Genomic DNA, 12,652 nt, shown 5'->3' with positions numbered 1-12,652 from the left:
ATGAACATATTACTGGACACAAGAGGCTTTGGATAAGGAAAAACCAACCTAAGTCCCTTTTAATTAAATGTGCCATGTATGTATATAGACATGGAGGTGAAATAGTTATTTTAGTAATCAAATATGCAAATGAAATTTTAGCACATACTTCACAAGATGTATGAATAACATATTTAAAAGCAACTTTATTATGTCAATATGTACAATGACAAATATTTGTGTGGAGTAAATCTTCATGCTCTGAAAGAATGGCTTGGAGAAAAACAAATCATCATAGCCCAGTCATAAATGCATAGGTAATGGCAAGCCACAATCCCAAACACTTATAACCACTACACCAGTATGCTCACACTCACATGCAAAACTTATGTCTCTTTTAGATGCACACACAAATGCACCCATCTTATATGCTTATGTGTATCACAAAACCAAATATATACATAAATAAGGAACTACTATACATTTACAGCAGTCATATAGCCGAGGGAATGAAGCTGGTGCTGTACCTTTTTCATTTTAACATGGGAACTCTAATGCCTCTGGAGGAGGGTAGGAATATAAAAGTGATGAGCAAGGAGTACCCATCATCCAGGACAATTTTTCTACAGTAGGCTGTGTAGCACTGACAGAAACTGTCATCTGGACTGCACAACTATGCACTGATCAGTTTGTCGAACAGCTGGATGATCATGACCAACATCTCTTTTATTGACAGGTATATAACCTGAGAGTGATGTCCCCTGGCCAACTGGCTGGAAGGGGAAGAGCTCTGTCGTCTTTTTTGTTTTATCTAACATCCTCCTGTGTTGGACTTGTGCTTATGTATAATTTTGATGGGCCTGCCATCGTGTGTGTAGAGTGTAGTGCTCTTTGCTTTGATGACTGCAATTCGTCGTAATTCTTTGTCCACCTTCAGCTTGGCGATCGCGGCGCGGTTCAGTGAGCTTCATGTCCGTTGGATCGGTGAACTTTTGTGTGTGCTGGGGTCATTCGTCGTTCAATAGGACTGATGTCGTCTGTTGGATGTGTTTTGTGCAGCTATGTTGCTATAGAATGCATTCCAGCTTATATGACATGTTTGATCTTTGGCCTGCGGACTGTGCTTGTATTGCATGTAGACGCTGACCTTTGGCTGGAGGACCGTCATTTAGTTCTGACGTCACTTTATTTTACGTCATTTTGTCATGTGTCATTTTCTCTCCTTTATGAGAGTGTCCGGGGTGTCTATGTAGAGGAAGCACCTTTGACTTTCCGGCAGCAGTGTCCCTTGGGACAGACGGGAGCACCGGGCTGCGGTGCATAGGCGGTCTTAACTCGAGTTAAGACCGCAGTTAAGCCAAGCACGCTGTCTTAACCTAAGACGCCTGCTAAGCGCGGTGCATGGGCGATCTCAACTCGCTAAGCAAGCGGTCTTAGTCTTAAAATTTGAGACTGGTCCCCCCCAGGCTTAACTCCTTGCTTAACCGCGACACGCTGCTTACGCATGACCGTACGGCGGCTTTCGTAGTAACAGTGGCGCTTGATCGTGTTGTTTACTGAGTTGCCCTGCGTATACCATTGACAAATACAGATTTTTGACTACTTCAGCGATCCATCAAATCCATTTGATATGTATGACGTCGATTTGTTTCATCGTTTTTGATTCCGTCGAGCGAACATAACAGTGGAAAATGATTTCGACCATCATTTTCAACGAAAAGACTCTATTCCGCCTTTGTTGCAGGTAAGACTATAGTCACCGCCACTACATAAATATATAATTAATAAGTGTAATTGACAGCATTACGTTAAAAATATTTAATAATGTTAGAATGACATCAAAATATAGTTACACAATAAAACAATGGCGTAGAACTTAAGACGGTGTTGACGACAGTGGGTGATGTTTGTTGTTATTATTGCTGCTCTCAGGTAAACATGAGACCACAAAACTTATACATATTTGGAAAGGAAAAAACTTGAACTTTGCAATAAAAGTAATAAAAATTTTCTACTTTCACTCTGGTGACAGCAATAATCCAAAAAATTTCAGTTTGCTGTACTTGGGTTATATGAGCAGACGCACAATTCTGGCCCATCCACTGTGCTCCGAGTGTTGTTTTAGAGTATGTAAACATTATTAAAAAATTGATGGCATTGTATTTAAGTAAAACAACAGAATAAAGTAGCAGAGCACCCAGAATCTCTTATATAGTTTGATTTAATACATGTTTATCAATTTGACAGGCAGTTCCTTGCAGTATGTCTCAAGTTGTAAGCATGTGGCTCAAGAGATAGATAATCATAATAGGTTAATGTTATCATCGTCCTTTTTAACTAAAAATGGACAGTTTGTTTAGATGTGAATACTAAAATATATAAATCCTTGAGGTCAATAATATTTCCTATGTCTTTTGCAGGTGATGGTGGCATTACAATTTTATGCTACAAGCACAATGCAAGTTGTAGTGGCTGACGGCATTGACATGGGATGAATATGGGAGACAGTGGCTACCGCTGAGGGACTGGCTTAGTTTCCCTTTTTTTAAATGCAGACAAGGAAAAGAACTCCTCCCTTTAATATCATATGCTTCAGAATATATTTGTGACTTCAGATACATCCCTGCCAAAACAGCAAAAATCATCATGTGTTCCATTGTGCTGTCATAATTTCTAACTGAATAGTCACATTATTATTCAATTTGACTTTGGCTGAATAGCAACATCCACCCCAATCAGTTGGTGAACACTTTCAGCAGCTGGCATTACCAATCCATTTCCATCTGTTTTTCCGTCTAGTATTTGTTACCTCAGCCTGTGCCAGATTTATTTTGATTTCCATGAATTGCAATTCTTTTTTAACAAGATTCAAGTTCACTGTCCAGGAGCTACAAAGTTTTTCGTTCTCTTATCTTTGTTGTGCATTCTTTTGTATCATCAGGTATTTTGCTTTCTTCGGGTGACCCAGTTGACGGATGGAATTCTGGCTGCTTGGTACATCACCTTGTGTGTTTATCTGACAGTCAAAAGATTTTTTCAGAAATGTGCAGCTGTCTAGGCCTAAGCCGCTTTGATGCTTTGAATATTGCTGTGTGGCTCTCTGTGTGGTCTTGATGCTGCGCGAAAGAAATGTTTCTTAGAACAATTGATTCATGACACTTCTACTTGGGAGCACTGAGTACTTACCATCGCATTAGGTTACGTAAAGGTATTGTTTGAATTACTCTTCTGTGTAAGGTTTCTATATAAATAGATTATTGTGTTGCTTGTTATTCTTGTGATGCCAAGTAACTAGTAAAAAGCAGTTATGTTGATATTTACTACATGCTGCTAGTAGGATTGTGAAGGACATGTTTCTCTCTTTAGAGTTAATATTTAGCACTTTTCACTGGACTCAGGTGTAGCCATTTCAGAACTTCATAACATCTTATTTGCAACTGTTTAAGAATGTAGACACTGCAAATCTGTCATTCAGAAGCTGATCAGTGTCTACTGGAATCTAAACTGTAGAACACTGGTACTGTAACATGCATTAGACTTGAACATTAAAACTTGTTAAATGTCCAAACTGACTGTGGATGTCAAGACAAACCTGCTGTGTACATCTCCCAAATTATGTCATAGTCTGTGTTTGGCACTTGAATTAAACAATTTATAATTTAAGCCAGCTGTGGAAAATTATATGTAGCTGCCCTCTCTAAAGTACAAAAACCTTGGTGGCTTTTCCTTAATATTTCATGTTTTGTTCAAAAATACCATCAGGAATATCTGATAAAAGTACATTTTTAAAATTTCCCATTTGAAAACATCATCATCTGAAATGTTCAATTCATTGTTGTTTGTTATGCATGAAAATAATAAATCTGCATATACTTCTAGCAAAAGCATCTCCATTGTTGAATTAGAAGATTGAACTGGAGTGTTCTATATTGCACCTCCTATATATGTCAATATTATTATTTTATTACTCTCCCCTATCATGAAAAACTTCTGGAGGAACCAGCATATTAAATGATTCACCACCTGTAACAAAAACTAAATCAGAAATGTATCTAGTTATTTTAAATAAATGTATTTCGGATGGAAATATTTATTTTCTAAACCGGCTGTTGTGTGCTGACTATAGGCTTTGCATTTGCATTCTCTCGGTATCTAGAGCTTTTTCTGCGGATGACACAGACGTAAAAAAAAAGTCTACACAGGTAAACAAAAAGACCAACCTTCGATGTTTATGCCTTCCATCAGTTCTCTGAAATCATCTACCAAAATATTTATCACTTTCTCCTTTCATCACGGGTGTTTCTGGTGGCCCCCCTGTCCGCTGATGGATGTTTTTGACGACATCGAAATGAAATTATGGAAGATCTTAAATTCGTTCATTTCTTTCTTATTTCATCTTTTTCTTTTTTTCTGGTAAAGCCTCTTCTTCTCCCTGGTAACCTCCTCGATTAAGACTAATATTTCGCTGTCGCACATCCCTACTTCGTTTCAGTAATGGTGCGCAGACGAATTTCGCGGCTCGGCACCATCGCTGTAGCGCAGTTTTCATTGGTGAATATACGGTTGGCAAGGCCGCTCCCAAACGAATTTATTTATATCGCCGACCTCGACCGCCGCGCTGACCTGACCCGGTTCTCAGCTAAGCAAGGGGCTGAGCTCGCTCATGCAACAGGCTTGAGACCGCGAACTTAGCCAAGACGAAAAGCGAGTTAAGCAAGACGAAAAGTTAAGACCGCCTATGCACCGCAGCCCCGGTCCTCACATGGCAATCAACTCTCACAGCTGGCTTCAGGTCCTTAACCTGGCTACACCCCGGTAACCGCTTCTGCTGGCGGGCCAAACGCTGTGAGGGGCTGACGTGTTATTATGCACGTCAATACAAATACTTGGAGAGGAGATGGGCGCCACCAAGTTCGTCAAAGCCCACTGAAAGGACTTATGGTAGCAAAACAGAATAGAAGCAACATGCCGGATCGGTCGAGGCCCGGATCACCAACGACCGCGCACCCCTCTGGTGGTCTCCAGGGAGGGGGCGACAAGTGTGATACTGGAACCAAGTCTACACCCAAGTCTACAATTAAGCTGCCTACACAAGGGACTACTATCGGAACATGGAATGTTCGCACACTCTTTCAATGCGGCAAAGTGAAAGAACTCACACACGAGTTACAGCGTTACCGCTGGGACATAGTGGGACTTGCAGAAGTCAGATGGACTGGTTTCGGGAGTCAACTACAGATGAAGGCCACAAGCTCTGGTTCAGCGGAGACGAAATCAAGCATGAACGTGGTGTCGCTTTCATTGTCAGGAAGGAGGTGGCTGGAACTGTCATCAGCTGCACTCCAGTCTCTAGCAGACTTATCTCCATCCGAATCTCTGCTCGACCGCACAACATCACCATTATACAAGTGTACGCCCAACATCAGAACACGAGGATGAAGAGGTTGAGGAATTCTACGAGGAGCTGGACAACATCATCAAGAAAACTCCGAAGAAAGACATCTTGCTTGTCCTTGGCGACTGGAATGCTACGATCGGCCCTGACGCTTACCAACAATGGGCAGGAACAGTCGCAAGTTTGGCCTAGGCAACACCAACGCAAGAGGCCTACGGCTACTAGAATTCGCTCAGAGTCACCGTCTCACCATTGCCAATACCCTCCACCCGCACAAAAGTCAAGAACTGTCACGTGGCATTCGCCGGGAGGTCTGGTCCATAACCAGATTGACTTCATCTTGCTGCCTCAGCGTTTCAAATCAAGCATCAACAAAGCACAAACGAGGTCCTTTCCTGGCGCTGACATAGGCAGCGACCACAACCTCGTCCTCACTAGCCTCAAGTTGAAACTGAAGTTGAGACGTGACAACAATAAGAGCCCTCGCATCGATTCAACCTTGAGAAGCTCAAAGATCCGGACACAGAGAGGATCTTCCAGGCCCAGGTGGGGGCAAATTTGCAGCCCTGGCTACTATAGACTGCGACATAGACGCCTTGCTGGAAGTATCAAAGAGGTGCTACTCTCTACTGCAGACGAAGTGCTGGGGAAGCAGAGGAAGCGCAAACAACCCTGGGTGACAGACGACATCCTTGATCTTTGCGACGAAAGGAGAGCCTTGAAGAGAGGGAGAGGTCGAGACCCGACGTCAGAAGACCAGTACAGACTTGTCAACCAGAAGATCAGAACAAGGATGAAGGAGGCAAAAGAAGATTGGATCGAAGACCAGTGTTGCAGCGTGGAAATAGGCATGGCAAGCGGAGACAGCAAGAAGGCATATGAAACACTGAAGGCCCTCACCAAGACTCAGCAGCGACCAGCCACAGTCATCGAAGACAGCGCCGGACAGCTCCTTACGGAAAACGCTGCTGTACTAAGTCGTTGGACTGAATATTGCCAAGACTTGTACAACTACAAGATCGAGCCAGACACCAGCATTCTCCAGCATCACCAGACTGGGACAAGAGAGGCTGAAGACCTGCCAGTCCTCACTGATGAGGTGAGAGAAGCTATGCACAGTCTGAAGGGAGGAAAGTCACCTGGTGTGGACAACGTACCTGCTGAGCTGCTGAAGCATGGAGGAGACGCAACAACCAAGGCCTTCACCACACTGTGTCAAAAGATTTGGAAGAAAAGAAATGGCCAAAAGAATGGGCTCAGTCTATCATCATCCCACTCCCTAAGAAAGGGAACCTGAGGCAGTGCCAGAACTACAGAACATCAGTCTGATAAGTCACCCAAGCAAGTAATGCTCAGAATCATCCTCAACCGCTTAAACCTATTGCAGAGGAATGCTGGCAGAAGAACAGGCTGGCTTCAGGGGAAGAAGCACGGTAGAACAGATCTTTAACTGCCGTGTTATGATAGAAAAACACCTGGAGCATCACGTCAACTATACCATAACTTCATCGATTCAAAAAAGCTTTGATCGTGTCTGGCACGATGGACTCTGGCAGGTCATGAGATCATTCAACATAGAGGAGGGACTGATCCAGATGGTAGCAGCACTCTACAAGAACGCTCCAGCGCGGTACTACTCAACAACCAACTAGGCGAGTTCTTCGCGATGACGATCGGGGTCCGTCAAGGGTGCCTACTCTCTCCCATCCTTTTTAACATCTTCCTTGAAAAAATCATGCAAGACACCTCCACAACCACCTTACTTCAATCTCCATTGGTGGCAGACCCTGTGCAACCTCCGCTTTGCAGATGACATTGACCTCATGGCAGGCAGTAACAACGAACTTCAGGATTTGACGGACAGACTCTCCAGGCGAGCGGGGCCTATGGCATGGAAATAAGCTCAGAAAAAAGCAAAGTAATGATTATTTCCACCACCGACAGCAGCAGCAACATCGTCATGAACGGCAGAAACTGGAGGAGGTCAACAGCTTCAAGTATTTGGGTGCCACCCTGACTAGAGATGGTTGCTGTACAGCAGAGATCCGTATCAGGATTGGTATGGCAACATCCGCAATGTCCAGGCTGGATAGGATCTGGCGAAGCAACTCAATCAGCTTCAGTACCAAGCACAGGCTGTACAAGTCCCTCGTAGTGTCAATCCTACTCTACGGCTGCGAGACTTGGACGCTGCTTGCCGCAACGGAAAAGAAGCTCCAGGCCTTTGAGAAAAGTGCTTGAGAAAGCTGCTCCGCATCTCGTACCGCGAACACAAGACCAACGCGTACGTACGGAGCACCGTAACCTCCCTCGTGGGCCCACATGAGCCCTTCTGGCAACAGTGAAGCGGCGCAAGCTCGCCTGGTTCGGTCACGTCACCCGCCACAACACCCTGTCCAAGACGATCCTACAAGGAACCCTCGAAGGGAGCCGTCGTCGTGGTCGTCGAGGAAAAGCTGGGTCACCAACATTAAAGAATGGACGAACGCGAGATGCCAGACCTGCTCTCATCTGCTCAAGACAGGACCGGGTGGAAAATTCTGTCTGTTGCTGCTGCCGGACGGTCCCCCCTACGCCCGGACCGGGCATGGGACTGACCTGACCTGATATAACCAAACTAGGAACGAGATGGTGAGCAGACCTTCAATGAAGCAGTTGTAAATATCTTCAAAGTCTCAGTCTCGATGCCAAACAAGCACAACTTATAAAGCATATATAACCTACTCTAGGCTTCCTTAGATTTTGCTAGATAGTCAATGTGGTCTGTGAAAGATTCCCTCAAGCTTAAGCAGATGCTGATGAACTCTATTCCATCAACCTGCTCAAATCTTTGCCCAGTCACTGTCACGTCTATATATGTCTATCCAGATTCAGAGGATGTGAGACTGAAATGGCTTGAACAGAGGATGTTTGTCTCTAACACTAGTGTCGTGCACACACAGTCACCCAGGTGTTCTTAGCACAAACAATTGCCTATAGGCTGTCCAAACACACATATATATAATTTCTGGGCCCAAGAGAAATATTAATGCACACACATGGACTACTTAAAGTCCTAGGGGTTATATCCACCTAAATAGCACAACGAAAAAAATATATCAGCAAGTGAACCTCTGGTAAATGCATTAAATAGTAATATAAAGATAAGGCAAAAATCACACAGTCGCTTCAGAGAAGATGGGGAAGGTAAAACCAGCACACAGCAGTTTTAAGTCAGGCTAAAACCGCACATTGCACCTCATGAGTTGGAAAAGGTGAAATCAGCACACAGCCATTAAATTATAGTCAAGCGAAAACCACACAGAAGTTAAGAGAGCCCAAACTACGCTATCCCAGGCCCATTAGATTGATTTAAAATCTAGCACAGCCATTAAGTTTCATGCAGAATCCACATGGTTACTTCTCATTCACTTCCACTTCTCCTATCTGCCCACTCTCTTCTCCTTTTCTTATCTACCTCCTTTTTATTTCTTACCCACACCGATTTACTTTTACATCATAAAGTTTTACCACCTAATCCTAAGGGGAGAAAACTACATTAGCTACATGTTGTAATACACACATCAGTGACAACACTATGCTGCCATTTGTTGCACACAACACAAAAATTGAACTGACAATTTAGCTAATAGTATGATGAGAACATAATGAGATTTTACATCAAATAATGATCAGAAATAAAAGCAATATTGAAGACTCATTTCCTGCTAAAAACAGGTGACTTCTTACTACCATCTTCAAAATGCAAAAAAAAAAAAAAAAAGCGGAAATGGACATCTTCTATTGTAAAGCCCTTGAGTAAGGTCATTAACAGGCATTGGCCATCTTTCCAGTCTGCATTGTTGTAATAGTTACTACAATTTATTAAGTAAGAAAGTAACACCAAATCGTAAATGTAAGTAAAACAGCTGCAAATGAACACCATGAATTGTAGGTGAAATTAGATTGCTAAATAGGAGTCTAGACCAGCTATTCATATATCTATGGTTGCTTTTATTACACAGAATATGTCTCACCTAGGTTACAACTTGGTATTGTCTGGATTTCATCTTTAGAATGGCCATTAGGAATAGGAAAGTCAAAGACGATGGGTGGGTTAGTAGCTTTGTACATCAGATTGCAAGTAGAGGCGTTGATAAATTTTGTAAAGCCATCACTTGTCACCCCATAACCTAGAAAAAATATATAACAGTTACAAAAAAACAAATCATGGTATCTAGCATCCACTTTAATATAAAGAACTTTTACTTCTTTAAAACTTGAACCAGATGTGCAAATAGTATACCTTCATGAATATGCCCAAAAATGTGAAACCGTGGCTTAACTCGGACCTGTATTGTCTTCAGCAGTTCAGCGCAACCTGCCCTTAGCCCTCCCAAACATAAATCTCCATGACCTGTAAGATTACAAAGAAGTTTCAGTCTCTACAAATGGAAAAAAGCAATAAAAGAGAAAGCCTACCACAATATTTTGAAACAATTCAACTGAAAAAATACATAAAATAGAACTGACAACAATGCTTGCAACCACTTTTCAAAATCCATTTTAGAGTACAATAAATGAAATCACAAAAGATTCTCACAGAAAATAGAAATTAGATCAGGAAAAAACACATTTGCTTTATGTCAATTTATGTTTAATCTGTAGGTTACAAGTACTCAATCATGGAACAGCATTTGTTGAGATGTAATACTGTCCCTCTTCCATGTTCAAAAATGTATCTAGAGCAACCCCCAAACATGAATTTAGAGGATGTATAAAGTCATAAATAAAGAAAAAAGTCCTTTGTAACTGTTGATTTTGTCCTTACCTAGTGGCGGCCCATGTGTCATAACAATATCTGTCTGGCTTGGAATCATGTTCCACTTCTCCAGCAAAGGAGCTCCTCTGTCCAGGTTGAAACCCCAGCCACAAAATTCAGGTTGCCTGTAAAGTCAGCAACAATCACACTACTATCTCATAAATGTATGTGTAAATGTCATCAATAAATGCTTGAATAGAGAAAAATCTGCTTGGTACCATGATTTCAAAATTCTTTATGTTGTACTACTGACCAAGGTGAACCATAGATTTTAATGCCACAGATGGTAAGGCTGCATCCTGTAAGTAAATGCAGTTGGTTAGCAGCTGCCTTGAGGTCTCAAGTTTAGATGACTTGAGGTAATCTTCAAAATCCTGAAAAATTCAACCAAAAATAACTACTGTGCTTCTAATATTTTCATCTCTGATTCTTGCTTCATTTACCATAATTATAGTAACATCACACCATAAAAAATCCATTGCAAACCCTGAGGCAACATGATAAAATATTGTTTGGTTTACAATCATGTCTCTAGAATCTAGATAACATAGCAGCACTCTATATGTATTAATCAAATAGAAATAAGTGACAAAACAATATGGCTGTTTCCTGCCTAGGCACATCACCTCCTGTCTGATGCCAAAAGTATTCTTCAGATATTCTCTTTTGTTCTCCACAAGGTATGTGTCCATTGTAAGGTCATGATTTCCTGCTATCACAATTTTCAGCCTGTGCTTGAGACTCCCTTCAATAACACAGAAAATATTTAAATTTTTGCTTGGTAAAAGTTAAGAGTAAATAAATTCTGCTTGGCTAATCTGTCCAAGCATCAATCCACCACTTAAGTCCAGCTGACAACATCCCCTCCCAAAACTACATTCACTTCAGCCATATTTTTATAGATGTTTTGAGTGACTTGTGAGGCCATGGAAGATGTGCCAGAAAATAACGGATCTAAGATTGTCTTAAGCAACTAAACCTATAGAAAAATTTTGAAGTTAAAATGCTTTGCTTATAATATGATCATTTAATATGACAGTTTACAATTTCTTTCACCTCTAAAGTATAAAACAAAATAGCCATTTCTGATCAGAGTTCTGGGAAAGATAATGGAACAGGCTAAGTTATCACTCAGTACTTACTGCTAAATGAAAGATTTGACGGCAGTGTCAAATGTATGGTAGCACCAGCTGATTTATATCAATTATTTACCTAAGTAATTGTTGAAATATTCTATCTCTCTGGGTAATCCAATCCTTGAAAAATCTCCTGCATGCAACAGAACATCACCATCTGGAATATATGATGGGCCATGCTGTTCTATCTTGTTATGTGTATCGGATATACACACAAAACGCAGATGGCCATCTGTAACTGGACAGCTTGGATCAACAAGCTTTAATTCTTCCACCTTCTGTGTTGGCTGTTGTTGTTGGGAAACAGAAAAGTACAGTTTTCATTCAAAAATATGAAATATCTTTTTCAAGAAAAAATTGAAACATACCTATGTATAAACAATATGCACAAAAATCTGACTCATGTACATTCTACTTTTTAAAGTTTTCACCTAACATTTATCATAAGAAACCATGACTTCCAGTACATGATACTTCAAGTCTCCAAAAATTGCTTTTACTTTTTTCTTTTTAGTTGCATTTGCTATTTTTTTCAAGTGACTAAAACATCTTACCAATAATTTTCTCCATGCTCCTGTAGGATCCTTTGTGGCTACATCTACATTTACTTCACTCATAACTACGAGCGCAAAGTGTGAAGAAAAACTAGATCCCCTTATAGCCGGACAACTTTTTCGCAACACCTCGGCTGCAAGAAATAATTAAGCTGTTAATCTGTTATAAAGAAGTAACTCGTGTTTTGCCAATAATGATTGAATCATGTTAAAAAATAAAAAGGACTAAAATAATGTAGGCGCCTTTTTGCCAGCATACAGTTTCAACACATTTAGAATGACATTGGATAAAACAAGGACAATGCACAAGCACGGACAAGTGGATAAAAAGAGACTATATACACGATGAAGTTTTTCATTTTGAGTAGCGCACCCTTAGCCGCGCAAGATGTCGGCGTGCTCACTGTGGCTATGGTTACGCGGGAATGCTTCAGGTTGGTAGGTTTAGTAATAGAAAGTGCATGCTTTCACCTTGGTGTGATTTCGCACTATGGAGGGAGGGTAAACCGGAGAAAACTCCCTTCGCCTAGACCTGCTGACAGGTGTCACGTACAAAGAGCGTCCCGAGACGAGATCGAGAGTTTCTCACTACAGTAGTGATAATTGTTTTAACCACTATATCGTACACTACACGTCGGACGCCCCAGGAATACTTCGATCACTGGTACATAGCAGGGTAGTCTCTGGCAGGACGTATTTTTTCAAAGGATTGCCTGGTAATCAAACTTGGGGGTTGTCGTGGAAATCGTCATTGAGGTAGACATTGTACGTAGATATGCCACTTTTA

The 12,652-nt window shown here is 41.4% G+C and overlaps 1 protein-coding gene across 1 annotated transcript; it reads right to left on the bottom strand.

The window, feature by feature from the left end:
- Positions 1-165: 165 nt before the first annotated feature.
- On the bottom strand, positions 166-12,279 carry LOC112569774 (metallophosphoesterase MPPED2-like). The gene is given in 10 exon segments (XM_025247670.1): positions 166-724; positions 7,988-9,546; positions 9,660-9,770; positions 10,185-10,300; positions 10,429-10,468; positions 10,471-10,549; positions 10,802-10,920; positions 11,388-11,598; positions 11,866-11,999; positions 12,239-12,279. Coding segments are annotated over 8 exon segments (915 nt in total). The 5' UTR covers positions 11,929-11,999; positions 12,239-12,279; the 3' UTR covers positions 166-724; positions 7,988-9,370.
- Positions 12,280-12,652: the final 373 nt, after the last annotated feature.

This window comes from Pomacea canaliculata, linkage group LG8 (assembly GCF_003073045.1).
Source record: "Pomacea canaliculata isolate SZHN2017 linkage group LG8, ASM307304v1, whole genome shotgun sequence".
NCBI lineage: Eukaryota > Metazoa > Mollusca > Gastropoda > Architaenioglossa > Ampullariidae > Pomacea > Pomacea canaliculata.
This window is presented reverse-complemented; position numbering and strand designations above follow the sequence as displayed.